This window comes from Panthera onca, chromosome D4 (assembly GCF_046562875.1).
Source record: "Panthera onca isolate mPanOnc1 chromosome D4, mPanOnc1 haplotype 2, whole genome shotgun sequence".
Lineage (NCBI taxonomy): Eukaryota > Metazoa > Chordata > Mammalia > Carnivora > Felidae > Panthera > Panthera onca.
In genome coordinates, this window is record NC_138351.1 from 55,984,418 (window position 1) to 56,007,047 (window position 22,630).

Genomic DNA, 22,630 nt, shown 5'->3' on the forward strand with positions numbered 1-22,630 from the left:
CCTGAGCTGAAACCACGAGTCGGACACTTAACCGACTGAGCCACCAAGGTGCCCCAACAATGTAAATCATTTAAAAAACTTTCCCCACTCATTTGTACCTAATGAGTGCTAAACTTAAAAGGAGGCATAAAAGGTCTACACAAATAAGGTCTCACTTTCTTGAAATGACACCTGGCACAGCCCCTCCAACATCAACATAAGCGCACTCAATACATCTTTGGTTCAAACATAAAAGACACCCCATTTGCAAAGTATTTTCAAGAGTTTTACTGGCTTTTAACTGGTAAGGATGCACATACCTAAAAAGACTTCTCTAAATCTCAGGTCCTTTTCTAATTTTCTTCAGAACAACAGCACATTTTCAATGCCAAACCCTCAGAGATGCCAAAGCGGAATTCTCATAGTGGATCCTACAACTAAGTTCTATCCAGAAGATGAAGATGATGTTCCCTGGAGTTGGCCAGAACGCATGAGAAGGCACAGCTAAGAAGAATGAGTGGACAGTGAGGGCAATGAAATGAGATCCTATCAATACCTGGCCTTTTTACATTCAGTCTATCCTTCTAAACAGGAACTGACTTCCTGCTAGACTAGAATGTTATGTCCCACCCTCCATACTTAACTAGTAAATATGTTAACTAGATGAGCACTTATTTACATTTAAAAACAAAACCTCCAAAAAAGGTGTAAAGTTTATTAACATCTAAAAAGAATGGACCAGCAAAGAGCTACTGAATATGGGATAGTTACTTATTTACAATTTTACTGTAGGAGATACGTCTTAATCACCATTTCAAATAATCAAAGAGTATAACTCTCTTCTAGAAACAGCAGTATTTCACTCTCCAGGTAGAAGACTACTGAAAACATCAAATGACCGCCCCAATTAGAAACAGATAAATGAATACCTTAAAAAAATATAAAAAGGGTAGCTGCTACTTGAACATGAATTTTCACAAAATTATTCTTGTGCCTAATTCAGACAACTGCTTAGAAAAGGTAGCCTAGAAAGAAAAAAGCAATACATGAATATTTCTTCACTTAAGTACATGCTCTCAAGCGAGTTGAAGAAAAGTGGAATTAGGGTTTCCAGAGCTTTAGAAGTCCGTCTTCACTGTAGGTTGCAATCAGATTCTGATGAGGGTGATGTGCAATACCGATCACATCCTTCTCGTGAACCTGGGAAAAGTAAAGCACTGATTTAGGGGATATAGGTCTATAAAAAAGTGACTCTGAAGAGGTTTCCAGAGCTGAATGGAAAGGAGGAAGAGTGAAGCTTCACTTCTCACCAAAGCAATCAAACCTAAGGCAGCCTTGAGGATGGCTAAAACACACATACCAAAAACTCAAATGAGGTTATCACACTGCTGGTTCGCCAATTTTTGTACTGTTTTTCATAATGTGTGAATAATGCTTTGTCCCACGTCACTTTTGCATGACAGCTGATCCTACTCCCAATCCCTATTTTGTAAATTCTAGGCCAAGACAGTAGCTAAGACCAAATGATTCCTTCAACTCCATGAACTTGTATTTTCCAGGCCCCTCAGCTGGAGAACACTCTCCACCTCATATTATTTTGCTCACACCTGAGATCTGTACTGGAGGCTTCATAGGGCAAGTGTGCCAAGAATCATGTGATGCAAGAGATTATATTCTAATATGGTATGTATATCATTTTTTGTATGTTCACCATACTATACTTCCAGGACCACAGAAAACTACATTTTCCCTGTCCCCCTTGCATTTGGGTTGTGGCCATGTGAGTGAATTCTAACCAAAAAAGAATGAGGAACAAAGTAATATAAACTACTTCCAGATGGGAGTCTTAAAAACATCTGGCATAGCCCTCCAGCTAGTTTTTCTCCTCCTGAGACCTTGGAGTCCACATGTTCCAAATGACACAGCTAAACAATGGAGGAAAACTACCCAACTATCACATTGAAACAAGAAATAAACTCACATTGTGTTAAACTACTAAAATGTGGGGATTGTTTGTTACAGCAACTGGCATTATTTACTCCTTATAGTGGCTTGTACAACACAGAACTGCTAAATACACCATAAATCAATTTGACAGGATAGTGTAAAAGTAATTTGCCTTTGAAAGGACATGGAGAGAACTAGCTATACCTGTCACTGTCTGATCCCCTTGGGGAAGATATGACTACTATAACCAGCCCTTCCTTATTCTCTGCTTTATGTACACCCATCCTATCCACTTGCTGAGGGCTCACTGAAGGATAACTTCTGAGAGGAGGTAATTCCATACCATTACTTATGGGCCCTTTATTTTATTTAGTGATAGAATTTTTACATTTTTTATACCAAAGTTCACACTTACAGCAGTCTGGAAAAGGTTTACTTCAGAGTTCAGAAAGATACCAGTATTAATGAAATTTCTTTAGATGGCCTTAAGTCAGTAATACTCACTGTCAAAGTTCTCTCCAGTTTCCCAGTGACTGTGCTGAAACAATAGAGCACAAAGTCCTCCCCTACGCAGTAGATCCATTCACCACGGGGAGATAGGGCACAGCAAACAAAATCACCACCTTCTCTCTTACCAGAGCTGAAGCTTCTGACAATCTAGATCATACCATACCCCAAGACAAAAACAAAACATCTGGATTAGCAGCAGTTCTAAAGCAGCAGTTTTAACTGACATCCTTATACTGTTATTTTGCATTCTGGTTTTACGGTCATTGATAATTAGATCACCAATACCACTCATTGTGTGCTAAATCCTCTGGCCTGGGAAACAGTCCATGGATAAACTATCTCAAGTTAATCATGTGTCCCAAGTTACCAATCCCTGCTCTTTAGTCTATGGAGTCATTTTACCCTGAAGCAAATTCATTGCCACCCAATTTCTAAATCTATACCACGATTCTCAATGCTCTGTGGACTTACACTCTGTCATTTCCTCTATCTAAAAGAATGAGGTGCTCTCCTCATGCAAGATGGAACTCTGTCTCCAAGACCTTGCTTGCTCTATTTTACACACATCACCATTAATCAAGCTGAGAAAAACCAATCTCAAAAGATTAGAAGGTTGGGGCGCCTGGGTGGCTGAGTCAGTTAATTGTCTGACTTCGACTCAGGTTATGATCTCACAGTTCATGAGTTCCAGCCCCACGTCAGGCTCTGTGCTGACAGCTCAGAGCCTGGAGCCTGCTTCAGATTCTGTGTCGCCCTCTCTCTCTGCCCCTCCCCCGCTCACATTCTGTCACTCTCTCCCTCAGAAATAAACATTTAAAAAATTATAAAAAAGAAAAGTTATAAGGTTACATACATATGATTCCATTTTTATACCATTTTCAAAGTGACAAAATCATAATAATGGAAAGCAGATCAATGGAAAGCAACCCTACCAGGGCTAGGGTTATGGGGGGGAAGGTTTGACTGTAAAGGTATATAGCATGTAGAAGTTCCTTTGGGGGTAGAGAAACAGTTCTGTATTCTGATTGTGGTGGTAGTTACATAAATCTACACATCTGACAAAATTTCATAGAGCTATTAACTTGTCACCTCAAAATGAATGCATTTAAAACTAGCGAAATCCAAGTAAGGTTTGTATTTCAGTTCATTATATTGTATCAATGTCAACTTCCTGGTTTTGATAATTGTACTATGATTATCAAAGATGTTATCACAGGGGAAAGGGTGGGTACACAGGCACTCTTCGTCCTATACAAACAGGAACGTAGGAAGTGGGCAACTATAGGTATTATGCGGGGGCCCAGTAGATACTGCAGACCAGCCATCTCAACCATGGGCTCTTTGTGTTAGTTAGTTAAGTCAGTCAATTTATTTATTTATTTAATCTCTTCACCAAACATGGGGCTTGAACTCATGACCCGGAGATCAAGAGCTGTATGCTCTTCTGATGGAGCCAGACAGGTGCCCCTCAACCATGGTTTCTAAACTACAAATGTATCAGTGACAGGGACTAATGGAATGGAGAGCGAGTTGTAGACACCAGCCCCTAGTTCTTCTCCATGCTCAGCAAGATCCCCAAGGGCCCAAGTCAACATTTCAGTAGCACAACACATTCCTAGGGCCTGAGACCTCAATCTTGACACTCCTCATGTCGTTGGCACTGCAAAAGTGAGGTTCCTTGGGAAACACGCAGGTGCCCTGATTACAAATACTTATCATGAAAGCACTGTTGCCCTTCTCCTATGAGAGTTCCACCTTAGATCATGTGGTAACTAGGAGATATCCCAAATTAGTAACCCACATACTATATCTCCCTTAGTCAGACCGGCATTGATATCTACAACAAAGGTTTGAATGGGCGGGTCCACTTACAAACACAGATTTTTTAAATTTTTTAATGTTTATTTATTTTGAGAGAGAGGGAGAGAGAGAGCACATGCACCAGTGGGGGAAGATGCAGAGAGAGAGGGAGACACAGAATCCGAAGCAGGCTCCAGGCTCTGAGCTGTCAGCACACTGAGCCACCCAGGCGCCCCAGATTTTTTTAATTTAATATTTTTTTAGTAATCTCTACAGCCGATGTGTAGCTCAAACTCAAACCCAAAATTAAGAGTCACATGCTCTTCTAAGCCAGCCAGGCACCCCATGGATTTTTTTAAAAAAATAAATACAGGGGCGCCTGGGTGGCTCAGTCGGTTGGGCGTCCGACTTCAGCTCGGGTCACGATCTCGCGGTCCGTGAGTTCAAGCCCCACATCGGGCTCTGTGCTGACAGCTCAGAGCCTGGAGCCTGTTTCGGATTCTGTGTCTCCCTATCTCTCTGACCCTCCCCCGTTCATGCTCTGTCTCTCTCTGTCTCAAAAATAAATAAAGGTTAAAAACAAAATTTTTTTTTAAAAAAATAAAAAAATGAATACAGTATAGTACTATAAATGTATTTTCCCTTATGATTTTCTTAACATTTTTTCCCTAAGCATATGTTATTGTAAGAATACAATACATTGTAAGATTACAGTATATAATATTAAAACATGCAAAATATGTGTTAGTCAATTGTTATTGGTACAGCTTCCAGTCAACAGTAGGCTAGTAGTGAAGTTTTGGGGGGAGACAAAAGTAATATGCGGATTACTGTGCAGCGGGTCGGTGCTCTAACCCCTGTGTTGTTCACAGGTCGACTATATAAGGTTTTTGGAGTGATGAACCCATATTTGGTTACTGGAAGGGCCAGGACCAAGACTTAATGATTTGCAAATGACCCACAGGATCTGTGCAAGGGCACTTTCGGAGCACTCACCTGCCCCTGCATGTTCATGATGACCACTGTATTCGATCTGTTGCACACCACGAAGTGCTCTGGATTTTTAGGAAGCAGGATCACACTGTTGACAGTGATATCTGTCCCTGCAGTGCTGCCCAAAGACTTAAAGGTATTTGAACATTCTGTGGTCTTCATATTCCAGATCTATGACACAAAAATTCAAGGCATAAACATTTTTTGGGTATAAGAATGTCTAAAGTTTTGGGGTTTAAAAAAATGAAAATTTGATTACTAAAATCAAACAAAACTGACTCAAAAAAGCTTCTTGATTTTTAGTCCTATCAAATACCTAGCTTTGCCATATACATAGTAAGTAAGCTGTTACCATCTGTTTGCTGATTAATGGGTATCAACAAAAGTCACAAAGCTATTTAATAAAACCTTTTAAAACCTATCTTTTCTTACAAAATTCTCCTAATTGAACTACATATCTTTAAAATTAGCTATGTGTCAACCCTGCTACTGTCAACCGGAAAGCTAGCCTCCTCTGGACATCAAATCAAATGTGGGCTTTTAGAATTAGATGCTTGGGACCCTATCCTGCGACTGTAATTTGACAGCTCTAGGGCTGTCTAGGACATAGCCATGTCCATTTTTAAACAGCTCCACAAATGATTCCAACGTACAGCTGGAACTGCTGAACAGAAGCCACAATGTTGACACTCACACACGAGGATCCACAAAGTGGAAGCCACTCTTGGCCACGCGTATTATCTCTCCCAGCCCAGCATCTCTTTTGGTAATAGTTCCCCACCCTAATGCTTTTTTTCACCTTGCCCTTCTGGGCTATTATAAACTGAAGGGGTTAAATCAGACATCACAGTTATTGAAATCTGAGATGTGCTCAGAGAAGGAATGGACCAAATATTGCATGGCACTGTCTGGACACCACTCACTCAATGAGGTGTATGTATGTATGTATGTGTATACATTTAAAGTCTCAAAGGCATGGACTATGTTGTGTTTCCTTTGTACTTTCAACAGAGCTTAGCAAAAAATGGATGTTGAATACCTATCAACAGGAGGAAATTACTGCCCCATTAACTGCCACAGTGTTTATTTTCATAATAAACATTGTTATCATCTGCCCTAATCTCCTCTCTAAAGCCTGGCTGCCTAGAAGAAAAATGAACATTTCAGGGATCAAGAGTTCTAAGGCTTCCAGTGTTTTCTGTCCAAAAAGTCAGTGAGATGCTTACCCAACTCACTGAAGGACTAAAGGAAAAGACCACAAAACAAAGCTAAATAGGCCACCTCCCACTGGCATTTTACAGACTGTAAGGCCCATATTCAAAGCATAAAGAGGGCAAATCCCATGACTAAAGTACTAAGAGCTCTGTATGTTTCCCCATCCGTCCTGAGAAAGACTTCTCCAATCCTCAGGTTTCTGGTTCAATTCCCAAGCAAGAACAAGCAATTTCAGAGGGTGGTGTTTTAGGTATTTGTGTTAAAATGTTTCAGTCTTCTGCCAAACTACACACTTACATAAGGCAATTTAAAAGCAGGTCCAGAATGTAAATGGAGTGTCTCAAAGATCTCCAGCAATTTTCTATTTGGATTTCTCATCGTTTCTAGGAATTGAGGCCTGCTATTAAAATAACTAAATCTCTTAAGGTACTGAAGATGCATTACTTTCAGCTGAGCACTGAGGACAATAACTATTTGAGAGAGGGCTTAGTTCCACTCTACACCTCTCCTGCCCCTCTGTAAGTGCTGTCAGGAAGGCCCCTAAATGTGGGGGCCCAGGCTGGGGCAGGGAGGCTGTGCAACAAAAAAGAGATTTATTCATCTGGTCACTAAGCACTTTATAAACTTGACTATTGTGGGTGAACCATAGCTTTAACAAGACAATTTAACCACTATACATGGGGGATGACTTACATCCAGGCCTCCGTACCCTTCCTCTTTTCCTACAAATGATAAATGTTTTGATTATGTAGATTTGAAACTCCGGGTCCTTCAATAGGGATTCCCCAGAGAATATTACTATTGTCTCAGACTCACCTCATTTATGGCTAAACAGCTAGTAAAGAAGTTTACTCCATCACAGTCATCACCATTATCACCACTGAAAACTCTTCAAAGGACAAAAGCAGAAACCCCAAAATAAACCAGGAGCAAATACTTAACCTTTACAGTGCCATCAGAGGATGCACTAATAATATAATGTCCATCTTGTGTAAAAGTTGCTTCATTAACAAAGGAGGAATGGCCACGAAATTCCTTCAGGGTTTTCCCAGATTTTAAACCATGAATTCTATCACAAACAAAAGGATATGAAAAGAACAATTAATATTCTATACATTACAACTGGGACCGAATGTTGAATATACTTTCAAAGAATTATAAAAGCTCAACTTATAATATCATGGGGAGAAAGAGGATTACGCAATTAGGTATGCAATATAATTTTCATTATGTCACACAAAACCAAAACAAAAGCTAGGCACAGAGACTGCAAGAAAACATGCCAATAATACCATAGGCTTCTGTTCAGAGACAGATTTGGCTATATTTGTAATATGCCCTCTGTGGTGATTCTGATGCAGGTGAGCCCAAAATCACACTTCAAGAAACACGAAACACAGCTATAATCCCTTTCTAATCTCTCTTCTGGGTAGACTCAAATGGAGAAAATAATAATGAGGTCTCACATATCCTCACACTCTTCATATAACACCATGCTAGTGAAAACATAAGGAATCACTAGTACCTCCCTCCAGCACTTCATCATAGCAAACTCAAGTAAGGGCAGTGTAGGGACTTTTACTTACCTAATTGTCTGGTCAAAAGAGGCACTAAGGATCTGGCTGCTATCCTTAGAAAAGCTTAGACAGGTGACACCTTTACTGTGTGCTCTTTCAAATCTCCTTAAACACTGTCCACTCTGAATCTTCCATACCTTTATTAAAAAAAAAAAAAGTAAAAACTTGTAAATAGAGTGACCTACTCTAGCCTGCAGAGTCAAGCAACATGCAATGCTCAATAATGTACTAAAAAAGCATTAAAAATGCATGCTAATAGCTGAATATGTCTGCTTCACAATGTGCAATAAGTGAATCCTCTGAAATTTAAGCCTCTTTCCTTGTAAATTATTAACAAAAATTTAGACTCAAAGTTCACTTAAGCAGAGACCATTTCTGTATTTTATCTAGCCCTGGGTGTCTCACCAGCAATTAAATACAAACTACGTCTAATCAAATACAGAGCATCCTATTCCCTAAAAAAACCCAAAGTACAATACATCATATAAGGTGAGCCAGGGTGATACAGCAGAAAAGGTGTGATGAGCAGACCTGGACTGAAGTCCTAATCTATCGCTTACCAAATGTGTGACCTTAAACTGATTACTGAACCTCCCTAGGTAGAGTTTTTATTAGAATTAAACAAGAAAAAAGTAATTAGCATAAATTTCATGTTCAACAAACAATACCTATTATTAAGCTATCACATGTAAAACACTACCTCATTGCAGAGGTTTCAAAATGTCTATATGTGAAAGTTTCTGCCACTAATAAATACCTTGATTTTTCCATCTTGGGCCCCAGTTGCTAACATTTCTGTATCTCTGCTAAAACACATGCAGAGGACAGCATCATCCATCATCATAAAGTTATCCTGGGCCTGGTACTTAAGATCCTAAAGGAAACAAAGATAAGCAGTTACTAAAATAACACAAAACCCCCAGTCATTCCAGATCTCTAAACTTACTAAAAGCAGAGTAATGGATTGTGCCTACTCTAAATTTCCAAAGCAAATACTAGTGCCATGCACACAGGTTTCTAATGAACTGACAGTGCTGGGAATAAATAATTTTACACAACCTAAAGTAATACTGTAAAAAAAATTCCAACATAATACCCTACATCTTTTTGCTTACTGATCTTTTTTCTATGCAAAATCCCCCTACAATTTCATAGTGTACATTTTTTTAAGTTTATTTATTTATTTTGAGAGAGACAGAGAGCATGAGTGGGGGAAGGTGAAGAGAGGGAGGGAGAGAATCTCAAGCAGGCTCCACATTGTCCATACAGGTTGATGTGGGGCTTGAACTCATGAACTGTGAGATCATGACCCAAGCCAAAGTTGGATGCTTAAGCCATCCAAGCGCCCCCATATTGTACACTTTTAATATATGTGAATTTATTTGAGACACGATGTGAAAAAGCAATGTCTTTTCCAAATTGCCAGCTACTTTTCCTAAAACCATGTATTGACTAAAATCTGCTTATTTGTGATGTTTCCTTTTCATCCTTATTGTTCAAAATAAAGTAACTTTATTTTTTCCTAATTAAAAAGTAAGACTGTGTCATGGTTTAAAAAAAAAAGCAGCAAACTATAAGGAAACATATCAGGTAGAAAGTGAAAATCACTCATGAATTCACTATCCATGGAGTGGAAGTTAGTACTCTATGGTAAAGATTACATTTTAAACCAGGAGATATAGTCAATAAATACCTATTTAGGAAAAAAATTAAGTTGAATCTACAGCAACTTCATCCCCCTAAACAAATTCCAGATGGATCAAAAATTAATATAAAATACGAAACATGAAAAGCACTACAAGTTGCAGAAGAAAAAGATGGATAAATGTGATGACACAAAAAAATTTCAAGTCTATAAAATAAAATGATGGGCAAAGTCAAAAGACAAAAAGTCACAATTGAAAAATATTTGCCATACATATTACAGAGACTGATTTCTTCCAACTATAAAGAGTTCCTAAAAATCAGTAAGAATCCAAAAGAAAAATTGGCAAAGGATGTGAAGACTTCACAGAACAGGAAATACTCCTGGCTTCTCACATATAAAAAGATATTTAACTTCATTCATAGTAAGAGAACACACAATTAGTACAATTACTTAGACACTACTTATATAGCTAAGGTATTGCTACATACCTTATATGTAAGGTATTGCTTACATATACCTAGAAATTCCAGGAAGGTTACATAAGAAACTGATAACCCTGGCTGGTCCAAGGAAGGGAACTGACCAGCTGAGGGACAAGGGTTGGAGCAAGACTCTTTACTGAGTAACTTTTCTATTTTATAAAATGTTGTATCAGATGTATATATTATCATTTAAAAAATAAATTTATACTATAAAAATAACAGAATTAAACAAAACTAGATAATTCTCCCACTAGAAAAGTTAATATATTTTAAATACTTCACCTTTCTGATTTTTCCAGTCGTAAAGTTCCAGACTTCAATGAATCCATCAACAGACCCAGTGACCAAATACTGACCATCTGGAGAAAATCGAGCACACTCCACATGTGATTTCTGACCAAACTGTTTCAAATGAAACAATGAAACAGATGTATTTTTATCTAGTTGACCTTAAAACAATTTTCATTTTAACCTTTTGCGAAATCCTGCCCTAGCAAAAAGTCATGGCTGGCCTATGTTACAGAGTATCGGAGGAGCATTTCTGTATCTGGACACAGAGAATGGATATATTTTCTCTGACCAGTTTTAGGTCTAGTTCTCAGTTGAATCTAGTTTTTTTAATGTGAAGCTGGTATTTCCAAAGCGATGTAAAAAACTATTTTAGCACAGGACTTGGAACAAATAATCCTATTAACTTAGTAAGTTTTTACCTGAAGCAGCTACTATTAGCATAACTTTCACACTCAACTTAATGAGATAATGTTGTACAAATATGGGAAAAAATCCATTTTCTTCAAAATAAATGTCTGTTTTCCTATACTACTTTGTAAACAAATTTTCCATCCTAGTTCTTTTCATGACCTTTATTTAATTGATAATGTGCAGCTGACGAACACTAGAACTAATTAAGGTGACAGAACATTTGCCTAGGTGATGTATCCTGAGCATTTACAGCAATGATGTTCCCAACAGACGAAAACTACAGAACATTAGATGACAACAGAGAAAAGCTCTATTATGAATTTCATTTTAAATGGCAAAAAAGGAAAATGTATATGAAAGAAAATCTTAGCCCAGCAGCATAATTTTAATGGATTTCTTTTTGTCTCAAGGCTTCAGGCAGGTAAATATGGTACTGCTCAAAGATATCTTTACTGCTCAAAGATATCAAAGATATTATATATTCAGAATATATATTATATATTCTGAATATATAATCCAGGAAAGATAAATTCAAAGCTAAATTCAATCCAGGAAAGATAAATTCAATATATATTCTGAATATATATTATATATTCAGAATATATAATCCAGGAAAGATAAATTCAAAGCACTAAGCCAAAGTCCCAGATTTGAGGAACATGAAATATTTTAAAATCCATGAATTCAGTAAGAGCACAAACCAAGAGAAAATGTAATATAAAGGAGATGCAAAAGTAGCAAATATGCTTGTAATTCTGGGAACTGCAGCAACTACTTGATTGTGCCTTTTCCTAGAAAAGTCTCAAATTAAAAAATTTAAAAAAACAAGAACGAGCCCTGAGATGATAAAATTATTTTCCTCAAATGCCGCACTTGCCTACTTTACAATCCACGCCTGGTACTTTGCCTGACACGTAGCAGGCAAAAACACCAATGTTGAACAGGACAAATGCACAGAAAGTTCATTGTTAGTTCCAAGCTTAACCAAAGAGCTAACCATTTTTCTAAATGAAGGCTTCCTGGGAGGAAGTGCAGGGCAGATGATGGGCCAGCTGCCAAATTTATGTCCACTTGGTTATACATCTGAGGTGTGTCACTGCCAGACCCCAGCAGGACCCCAGTGGTCACCAGCAGCAACCCTGAATGTTGTCAGAGCTGGAGAATGAGTTCTGCTCCCAAACCCAAGCTCCTGGCACAGGGCTTGGCTGAGCAAACACATGGAGTCCCCAACAAATGATTACAAAAAGGCTGAGTATCTAAGATCCTACCTTAATGTGCCTGCTCAGTTGGGTAGGAAATTTTTCTTCTTCCACATCTTTGACAGCTGCTTTGCCTCGGAACAAATCTATTGTCATGCCAGGAGGAAGCAACCCCTGGTGCTGCTGCCACTTCAGTGCCTATAGAAAAAAAAGTACAGCAATCTAACCTACAGATCTTGTAAGATCTAGTCCTGATTGCTCAAAGCCAAGCCTGAAAGGATCAGGTTAACATCCAGACCCAAATATCTTTGGCCATTCAAATATAACATAAGCTATGTGACTCTGCGTGTCGCAGGAAGACAGGCTGATCTCAGTGGGGAAGGGAATTCTGAGAGCCAACAGGTCCATATTTCCGTATCTATTTTCTTATAGGTTTGACTCTTCTGTTATAAATTTCTAAGCTTATTTATTTTGAGAGGGAGAGAGCAGGAGAAAGGCAGAGAGGGAGAGGGAGAGGGAGAGGGAGAGGGAGAGGGAGAGGAGAGAGAGAGAGAGAGAGAGAGAGAGAGAGGGAGGGAGAATCCCAAGCAGGCTCCATGCCATCCGCTAGGAGCCCAACATGGGGCTAGAACCATAAACCACGAGATCAGGACCTGAGCCAAAACCAAGAGTTGGATGCCTTAACCAACTAAGCCACCCAGGTGCCCCAACTCAACATAAACAAAATTTGGAAAACAAAAATCTCCCATAGTTCCAACATCCAAATACAGCCACTATTACTTAGCATTTTATGTATACCTTCTAGTGTTTCCCACTTTACATGTGTTTAATTAACATAATTATACTGTAATTATACCCTATATAAAATGTTATTTTCTTCTATTTTTACCTATCAGATCATGCAATGACATACCTATCATTTATGGCTGTCAAATATACCCTTTCTGGTGAATGTTTAACAGTTTAATTAATATATTAATGGACAGTCAACTGCTACTAGTTTTTCATACAGCTAAATAATACTGCCATAAGGGAGCCTGGGTGGCTCAGTCGGTTAAACACCTGACTTCAGCTCAGGTCATGATCTCACAGTCCATGAGTTTGAGCCCCACATCGGGCTTTGTGCTGACAGTGAGGAACCTGCTTGGGATTCTCTCTCTCACCCTCTCTCTGTCCCTCCCCCACGTGTGTTTTCTCTCTCTCTTTCTCAAAATAAATAAACTTAAAAAAAAATAATAATGCCACAACAACACTTTTGAACAATAAGGCCTTTTCTATTTGGGGGATAATACTCACTTAGAATAGATTCCTCGAAGAGGAATTATTGAATCGAAAAAAGAATATGAATGGTTAAGCCTCTTGCTACACACTGACAAACTGTTTTCCCAAAAAGTTGCAACTTCAACAGTGTTTATGACTGAATATGGGAAGTGGGAAAATCATGGATTTTGGAGACAGTCCTAGGCTATATCATTTGCCAACTCTCATTTTGACTCCTAATTTCCTCTTTGTGTTTACTATTTACTCATGTTCTCTTCCCTCTTACCTGTTGTATTTATACTACTTTTCCTATCAGTTTGTGAGCTTTTGATGTGATCCAGGTATCTGTTTACAGTTGCCAAAAAGAATGTTCTCCCAATCTAGTTTTGATTATAGCTTTAGAGATTTCTATCTTAAGTTAAACTCTTAAAGTCATTAAATTTGTTTATCTTTCCCTTGGTGCCTACTCCCTAAATATAGGAAGTCCTTCCCTATCAAAAAGTTTGATACATTATTTTCTGGTTTTTCTATTTTCTTTTTCTTTTTTTCAATTTTTTAATGTTTATTTTATTTTTGAGAGAGAGACAGAGAGTGCGAGCAGGGGAAGGGCAGAGAGAGAGGGAGACACAGAATCTGAAGCAGGCTCCAGGCTCTGAGCTGTCAGCACAGAGCCCGATGCGGGGCTCAAACTCATGAACCGTGAGATCATGACCTGAGCTGAAGTCGGATGCTTAAGTGACTGAGCCACCCAGGCGCCCCTGGTTTTTCTATCTTCTGATATAACTTTCAATCTATCTGAAATTATACTGTATAAAACAGGAGAAGAATCTGATCTGACCTTTTCCCCTCATTCAAACGTGCCCCAGATTTATTGCAAAGAGGCTATTTATATCATTATTAATCACTTGCATCTTGTGCTATTTATAAACATCTCTTACTCTAGGTAGCTTTCAGTAACAACAATGCTAGTAATATTACTACTAAAAAAAAAAAAAAAAAAATCACCAGCAGCAGCTCCCATTCACTGATTGTAAAACAAGGTGCCAGGCAGGGGTACCTTTGTGGCTTAGTTCGGTTAAGTGTCCAACTTCAGCTCAGGTCATGATCTCACAGTTTGTGAGTTCAGGCACCGCATCGGGCTCTCCACTGACGGTGTAGAGCCGGCTTGGGATTCTCTCTCCCTCTCTCTCTGCCCCTTCCATATGCACGCTCTCCCTCCCTCTTTCTTTTCAAAATAAACAAAGTTAAAGGGGTGCTTGGGTGGCTCAGTTGGTTAAGCATCCGATTTCGGCTCAGGTCATGATCTCGCGGTCCGTGAGTTCAAGCCCCACATCGGGCTCTGTGCTGACAGCTCAGAGCCTGGAGCCTGTTTCAGATTCTGTGTCTCCCTCTCTCTCTGACCCTCCCCCATTCATGCTCTGTCTCTCTCTGTCTCAAAAATAAATAAACATTAAAAAAAAATGTTTTAAAAATAAAGTTAAAAAAAAAAGTTTACAAGGTGCCAGACAATACAGGAAATGCTTTAAATGCATCATCTCATTTAATCCTTACTACAATACCATGATGAGTAAATAGAATCAGAAAAGTTAGAGAGGCATCTGGCTGGCTCGGTCAGTGGAGCACGCAATTCTTGATCTCGGGAGTTGTATGTTTGAGCCCCCCACGTTGGGTGCAGAGATCACTTAAAAAAAAAAAAAAAAAAAAAAAAGTCCTGAAAAGTTAGGTAATGTGCCAAAAACCACATTAGCTGGTAAGTGAGAAAGCTCAGATTCTAACCAGAATAAACATTTGTTCCAATTTGCCTTTGACAGTGTCCTGGCACGATGATCAGTGACTATCCCAAATGGAATGATAAATTCTATGGTCACCCTAATTCTAACTGACGTTAGAGTTTATGCTCCAAAGTAATCTCTACTGCTTCTCCCAGAAAAGAGGAGGCTGGCATGATAGCATAGCTGTTGGTACAAGCAGCTCTACCGCTAGTCCCCAGTTCTTAGGATGTCCGACTTCTTTAGCTTGCACATACACTTTATATGAAGAAACAGTACCAGGAGTTCAGGGTAATTTCAGTTCCATAGACTCTGAATTACCTGTCCCAGCAATGCCATGAGACGAGATGGAGGCACCACACTGACCTCCCCAGCTAAGGCCTGGGCAATTGCTGCTCTTCTCTTCTCTTTGCTACTTCCATCTGGGTATGCCTGAAAAAGGAGAGGGAGTAGTATTATTTCTAAGACGCGGCCACAGGATATGAGTGTGCTTATTTAAAGACAACAGTAATAACCAAGCAGAAACACTAAAAAAAAAAAAAGGTAAGAACAACCTAGTTTAAGAAGGGATTAATTATATTAATTAGTTAAGATGACTTCCCAGTTCTCTCCACTTGCATTTCAAAAGTATGAGCTGAGAGAGAATTGAGGTCAGCCAATCCACACCATTATTTCCAAGAAGAGTCCAAGTAAACCACATCAAACCCAGCATTGTTTTTCTACTTTTTTGAAAAATCTGCAGAGCTGAGGATTCTTTTAGTAATTCTTTGGTAATTTACGACTCCCAGCCCAGAAGTCCTTCACCACCTCTAAGCTGAATCCTGTGATGGTAATCTAAATTTCTTTCCTTTATCCTCATGGTTTCTGTGTGTTTACCCTAACTCCCCATTATCCAGTACCTATTAAATTTTTTTTCCTCCTAGACTAGTATAAGGCTGAGTGAGAAACAATGAAACTATACATATAATGAAGTTTGGGAAAAAGAAAAGAATATGAGTCACCATGCTCTACAAGTAAGCATAACTGGCTAAGACAAAAGCACGAGCTTTCTAAGAACTACAAGAGTTGAGAGAAAATTGCCCTTGTTGGGCCAAGGGACACAAACACATAGTGAATATACTAGCAGTCAGGCAGCACTTCAGAGTCAAATAAGTACTTGGGCTAATGTGGAAATTATATAGGAATAAATCTTCTGCTTCTTTACTTATCAACATAAAACCGTCTAAAATGGGGTGTGTAGGGGAGGGAAGACCTTCAAATACTCAGAAAACTGAACAAGATTATTTTCTTTAATACATGTAAATTTCAACCAACATATATAAACAGAAAAGTATCATTTGCAAAAACTGAATCAAAATCACAAACAGCACCCAATAAAATGATAAAAAACATTACATTGTTTCTAATGTTAAAAAGAGTTTCTAGTCATACCTCACGAGGATCAAAATAAGACCTGGCCAAGAGGTTCTCCAAATGAATATACCGCTCTGGCTGTGTTTGTTTTAACATGATCATGGGATCAGTCTGTCTCAGGAGTGACCTTGCAGCCCCCAATTCACGCAACTCTATCAATTCCAGAACAACCTGGACAAAATTAAAAGAAAATGTCTGTTTTATCGCATTCTCTTAGTACTGTTTCTTTTTCAGTACAATTTCTGGTTCAGAAATGGCCTCCTAACATGATTTCCAGTATTAGGAAATGTTCCTTCCTCTTTCACTAGCATTTTCAGATGGACAACTGAAGCAATTATAAGTAGTAACTTCAGGGGACCTGGATTGCTCTGTTAAGCCTCTGACTTACAGTTCGTGAGTTCAAGTCCCGTGTCAGCTGTGCTGACAGCTCAGAGCCTAGAGCCTGCTTCAGATTCTGTCTCCCTCTCTCTCTGTCCCTCCCCCACTTCCACTTGATCTCTACAGAAAAATTTAACATACATACATACATAAATAGTAACTTCAATCTTTCAACTTCCATCCTTCATTTTTATCCACCCATTTCCACTCCTCTCAGGCTTCTTGTTCCGAATATAGAAGCTGAAGAAAGCTAAAGGTAAGAATATATCCATGGGCTCCAGAGAAACCTTTCTCCAGTTAGCTAAATTTTCTTTGAGGAATTACTGAACTCATGTGGACTATAAATAAACACAAACCAACTATCCTATTTTTATTTCAAACAACACTATATTCTTATTTCCAGAAAGCCCATTCTGTTATCATACAAATGTATAATAACTAATTTGTATGATCTTTGTCCTGATTTTCTGGCATGGAGCTTCTAAAAACCTGGGAATTTCCCCAGTGATAGGAATATCTTCATTATTAACGAACTCCTTGCATCACACCTGAGTTTATGCTAAGATGACAGCTCATGGAAAGGGCTGGTTGCCCAAAAGACCAACCTGGTGATCAGAAGATTGAGGCTTTGAGCCAGCCCAACCTCCAAGGAATGCTGGGGAGCTAAAGGTTGAAAGAAATTTCAATAAAAACCCCAAAAGAGCTTCCTGGTTGGTGAATACATTAATAAACCAGGTGAGAGAAACACTCTGATTCCACAGGGAGAGAGCATTAGAAGGCATAGAGAGCATTCAGGACCCTTCCAGATCTCTTTTATGTGTCTTCATTTGGCTGGTCCTGATCTGTATCCTTGATAATAAAACTATAATCATAAATGTAGCACTTCCCTGAGTTCTGGGACTCATTCTAGTGAATTATTAATTCTGAAGGGGTCACAGGGACCCCCAGATATGCAGCCAGCTGGTCAAGAGTGTGGGTGGCCTGAGACCCCAAAAAAGTACAGCTTGTGTCTAAAGTAAGGGCAATCTTGCAGAAGACTGAGCCTTTAACTTGCAGGGTGTATGCTAACTCTGGGTGGTTAGTGCCAGAACTAAATTGTAATATACACTAGTTGGTGTCAAAACAGTTCACTTAATGATCACTTAAAAAATAAATTTAGGAACACTTGGGTGGTTCAGTTGGTTAAGCACGACTCTTGATCTCAGCTCAGGTCATGATCTCGTAGTTCCTGAGATTAAGCCCTGCATCCAGCTTTGCATTGACAGCATGGAGCCTGCTTGGGATTCTCTCTCTCCCTCTGCTCCTACCCCACTCGCACATGCACACACATACACGCACAGTCTGTCTCTCTCTCAAAATAAATAAATAAACATAAAAAAATAATTTTAATTTAGTATAATCTTGGCTTTTAAAAAAAAGAGGAAAAAAATACAAAGTAGCACTCAAGCCTTGACAGTGTTAGTTTTAAGGGCTGTTACAGTCCCACAGTGCTTCATAATGCTTCCCAGTGAGGGGGCCCACAAAAAACCAATTCAAGGGGACTGGCATCACCTCCCCTCTTACCTGTTCATAGAGGTCAATGAGGGTTTTGTCTGGCAATTTCAGAGATTGTATGGCCTGTAAAACAGTATCCCAATGGCCACTATTAATGTCAGCCACAAAACTCTCAATGCTGTCCACGGTATTCAGAGACACCGTAGTCTCTTCCTGTAACGTGGCTAACGCCCGATGTAAACTGTTCTCCTTCAGGTACTGCATGATAAGACGGATCACACTGGAAAAAGAAAGCAAGTCACCTAGCTCAGGAATCCTCACTCACCAAAGAGGCCACACAGTAAAGACCACCCCAGCTTATGTCTTCTATTCAACCATCCTCCTTTTACTAGTTACTTCCCACTTCTTTATCATGTAAATATAACTTTCCCAAAATCACAGAATCTAAGTTACAAGAGACCTTGAGGATCACCCAGTCCCACCTTCACCCCAGAAATCCAAGAACTAGGTTTTGGAAAGGGGAAATAATTTGTCCAGGGTCTCACAGTCAGCTAGAAAGGTACCAAGGTGACGCTTCCTTCCAAGACCCAAGATCTTTTTATTATGCCAAGTTTCTTATTAATTTGTATGATTATATTGTACACTTTTGTGAACTATTTAAACCCAGTCCAGTCATTGACACAACATACTCTAAATGCTTGTAGGACGATTTGGTCTACTTTTTTTTAATGACAACCAAAAAATATGAATTGGAGATTTTCTCACTAGGGATTTGAACACAAATGAGAAGAACTATATACTGTATGTAAAAGCAAAACAAAGTAACACCTACCCACCACCTTTATTACCAAATTTTTAAGACATGTAAAAAAAAAACAAAAAAAAAACATTGTGGATTCACTTTCACAAGTAAAAGAGGAGCCAGGCAATTTCCAAATATTGGGAGAATAAGCAACCACTTTCAACATGTGACAGAAAACTTAGAAGTCACTTATAGTTAAATATAGTTATTTATAGTTAAAACTTCTTGCTCTTGGACTTAATAATAAGGAATCTGGTGAAAGATCTGTTCATACAGACTATAAAACTTCACTGTACAATGCTGTGATACACTGTTTCCCTTCTTTCTTTAAAAGCACATGTGCCTCACACTGTATTTCTACTGGACAGTGAGAATACAGTAGGTCAGACTGTCCCAGTTGGAAGGGATTTCAGACTGGAATTTAGTCAATTCCCTCTATCAGGTAGAAATAATAAACATAAAACAATGACCAATGTTTATTATGTATTTTGTCCCAAGCATTTTAGACATTGATTCATTTACTCCTCAAAACAGGCCTATGAGGTAGGTATTACCAGTATATCCATTTTATAGATGAGGATTTGACCAAGTAAAGAGATAAATGGAAAAATGAAGGTTCAATCTGACAGTGTGGCTCTTGAGCACATATCCCTGACAGGAAAGCAAACACTCTCTTCTTAAAAATTCCTCCAGAAGGAAACTGATTACTGCTACTTGTAGTAGTCTTTTCTCTCATGACCCCTTAAGAGATACTGAGGTTTAGATCACTGCTATTCTAGTACCTACTATCCTCCTTAGCACACTTCCATTTGCACTCCCAAATAAGACATGCTCCCTGTAAAGATCTATTGTGTGACATACCTCAAATCAAATTTACTTTCTTCAGACACAATGTACAACTGACTCTTGGACAACATAGGGGTTAGGGGCACTGACCCCTGTACGGTCAAAAATCTGTGTTTAACTTTCAATTCCCCCAAAACTTAACTGTTAATAGCCTGCTGTTGACCAGCCTTATTGATTGAAAATGTTACAAAGAAAATCCTAAGGAAGAGAAAATACACTTACAGTACCGTACTATAAAAAATCCTCAGATAAGTAGACCTGTGCAGTTGAAACCCACGTTATTTAAGGGCCAACTGTAATACATAAAGACCTAAAACCTTTGGCAATAGGCTGGGATTTGAATCAGAGTTCTGTCAGTTACTGTGACCTTGAGCAAGTCAGTTAACATCTCTGTGCCTGTTTCCTCATGTGTTAATAAATATACCTACCCTGTAGGGCTAGTGAAAGGGTTGACTATACTGTTTACAGTGCAACTAGCACAGAAAATTCTGAATAGTAGCTATTATTGATAATAAAAACATGGTAGGGGCATCTGGCTGGCTCAGTCAGTAGAGTGTACGACTCTTGATCTCAGGGTTGTGGGTTCTAACCACACACTGGGTGTAGAGGTTACCTAAAACTAAAATCTTAATTAAAAAAGGGGGGGGGGGCACCTGGGTGGCTCAAGCGGTTAAGGGTCTGACTTCGGCTCAGGTCACCATCTTGTAGTTCACAGGTTAGAGCCCCACATCCAGCTCTGTGCTGAAAACTCAGAGCCTGGATCCTGATTCGGATTCTGTTTCCCTCCCTCTCTGCCCCTGCCCCACTCACGCTCTTTCTCAAAAATAAACATTAAAAAAATTTTTTAATTAAGGAAATAATAATAATAAAACATGCAGCAACCCAAGGATGGGAGAATGGTCAGTGTATACTATTTACTTAGACCCCAAAGCAGGGAACCCTTTCCAACTCCTGCCCTGACTTAGTAGTTGTCTTAGTTACCAGCACTATCACTATTCTTTGCTTTGTCTCCACAACACTTATTACTATCTGTTAAGTCTCATATTTTACTTATTGTTTTTGTCTGTTGTCTGCCTTCCCTATCACTATGTACATTCTTTAAAGGCAAGGATGTTTGTGTTTTGTTCAGTGTATTCCCAGGGTCTAGAATAGTACATAGTAGACTTCAGTATTTGTTGAATGAATAAACCTCCCTTCCTCCCGTGGCAGATCTTCAGAATAAGCCCTCTCCCTTTCTTAGGCTAAGGACACAAATGTTATGTCTGCTGGTTTAATTAGTAAGTGTCGGCAAGGGCAAAGTAGAAGGTGGAGTCCTGAAGAAGTTCACTGAAGACCTTCTTCAGTCACTCATTAGCTCCCTTCCCCTCCAAGTCGATCATTCTTCTGCCCCAATCTTCAGATTCTCTCTCTTGGTCGCTACAGAGAACTCACCGACTAACCAAAACTCAGCGCCAGATAGCGTCTGATAAAACAGTTAATAGCTCATTCATTCCAAAGGCAGTAATTGAGCCTCTACGGTGTGTTAAGCTGTGGGACTAAAAGGGAAAGGAGCTCCTAGGCGCCTACACAGGTTAGTAGGGTGGCTAGAGAAACAGTGACAATACTGGGTAAGTGCTGGGCGGAGCAAAGCTGAGGGGACATGTAAGCACAGAGGAAACGAATCATACTGTTTAAGGAAGTGCGGGAGAGAAGGAAGGCTTAGAATCCAAGCTCCCTTGTGCAGGTAGTTAGACTGGAGTCCAGAACGGATGGGCAATTTGATCAGCCACAGCGCGCGCCAAGAGTCGGCGAAGGCTAGAACTCAGATCTTCAAGGCCTATCCTTCCTCCTAGCCCCGTGCAGTATCCCATGGGGCTTTAGACTTCTCATCCGCCACTTTCTTGTGGGCCCGCCTCCGAGGTAGCCAGATCCAAGAAGCATCTTTGTGGGCCAGGAAATGTCCCTCCACTCCCTAGGCTCTCAGAAGCCTCTCCCTGAGCATCTTACACCCCACACCCTTCACCTCCCGGCCCCCGCCACTTCGCCAACTTCCGCCACCGCAGGACTCACTCCGAGGACTCGATTTCGATCGACATAGCGTTATCTTCACGGGCGCACAGGCCACTCCACTCTTAGACCCAGTCGCGCAACACACCAACGAAACCTCCGGCGGCCGCCTTACACCACTTCCGCTCGACGTCCGACGTCCGCTCCGGGGACGGCATGCGCGACAGAGGGGCGTGGAGTGCGTGAGGGGCGGAGCTTCAAGCGAATGTTAGGCGTGTGTGTCTGCACGCTTGCTAAGAAAAGATTTAGCCCGGGGCGCCTGGGTGGCTCAGTCGGTTAAGCGTCCGACTTCAGCTCAGATCGCGGTCCGCGAGTTCAAGCCCCGCGTCGGGCTCTGGGCTGATGGCTCAGAGCCTGGAGCCTGCTTCCGATTCTGTGTCTCCCTCTCTCTCTGATCCTCCCCCGTTCATGCTGTGTCTCTCTCTGTCTCAAAAATAAATAAAAACGTTAAGAAAAAAAAAAGATTTATCCCCTCTCCTCCCTGGGGGATAGCTACTTAGAAGCACCGGTTTGGAAATTTTCTTTCTTTTGAGGGAAATTAGTTGACTAGGTTTCAAAATAGAATTTGCA

At 39.8% G+C, this 22,630-nt stretch overlaps 1 protein-coding gene across 2 annotated transcripts; it reads right to left on the minus strand.

The window, feature by feature from the left end:
- Window positions 1-674: 674 nt before the first annotated feature.
- SMU1 (SMU1 DNA replication regulator and spliceosomal factor) lies at window positions 675-22,197 on the minus strand. Of its 2 annotated transcripts, none has more exons than XM_060609511.2 (12): window positions 22,064-22,197; window positions 18,436-18,646; window positions 16,513-16,665; window positions 15,403-15,513; window positions 12,122-12,250; window positions 10,434-10,553; window positions 8,779-8,895; window positions 8,031-8,158; window positions 7,387-7,513; window positions 5,233-5,400; window positions 2,431-2,583; window positions 675-1,179 (listed from the first exon to the last, which is right to left on the minus strand). In XM_060609511.2, exons 1-12 carry the CDS (start codon window positions 22,087-22,089, stop codon window positions 1,081-1,083), a joined length of 1,542 nt encoding a protein of 513 aa, XP_060465494.1. In that variant the 5' UTR covers window positions 22,090-22,197; the 3' UTR covers window positions 675-1,080. The 2 variants fall into 2 exon arrangements, with proteins under 2 accessions (XP_060465494.1, XP_060465495.1); XM_060609512.3 differs by lacking the exon at window positions 22,064-22,197 and adding an exon at window positions 21,682-21,979.
- Window positions 22,198-22,630: the final 433 nt, after the last annotated feature.

Bases quoted from the DNA above. Each gene is read 5' to 3' on its own strand.
- SMU1 (XM_060609511.2), bottom strand. From the start codon at position 22,089: ATGTCGATCGAAATCGAGTCCTCGGA. The intron at 8,896-10,433 runs GTGAAGTATTTA...TGTTTCCTTTAG, and splicing joins CGACTGGAAAAATCAGAAAG to GATCTTAAGTACCAGGCCCA. The intron at 8,159-8,778 runs GTATTTATTAGT...TTTTTAATAAAG, and splicing joins CCCAAGATGGAAAAATCAAG to GTATGGAAGATTCAGAGTGG.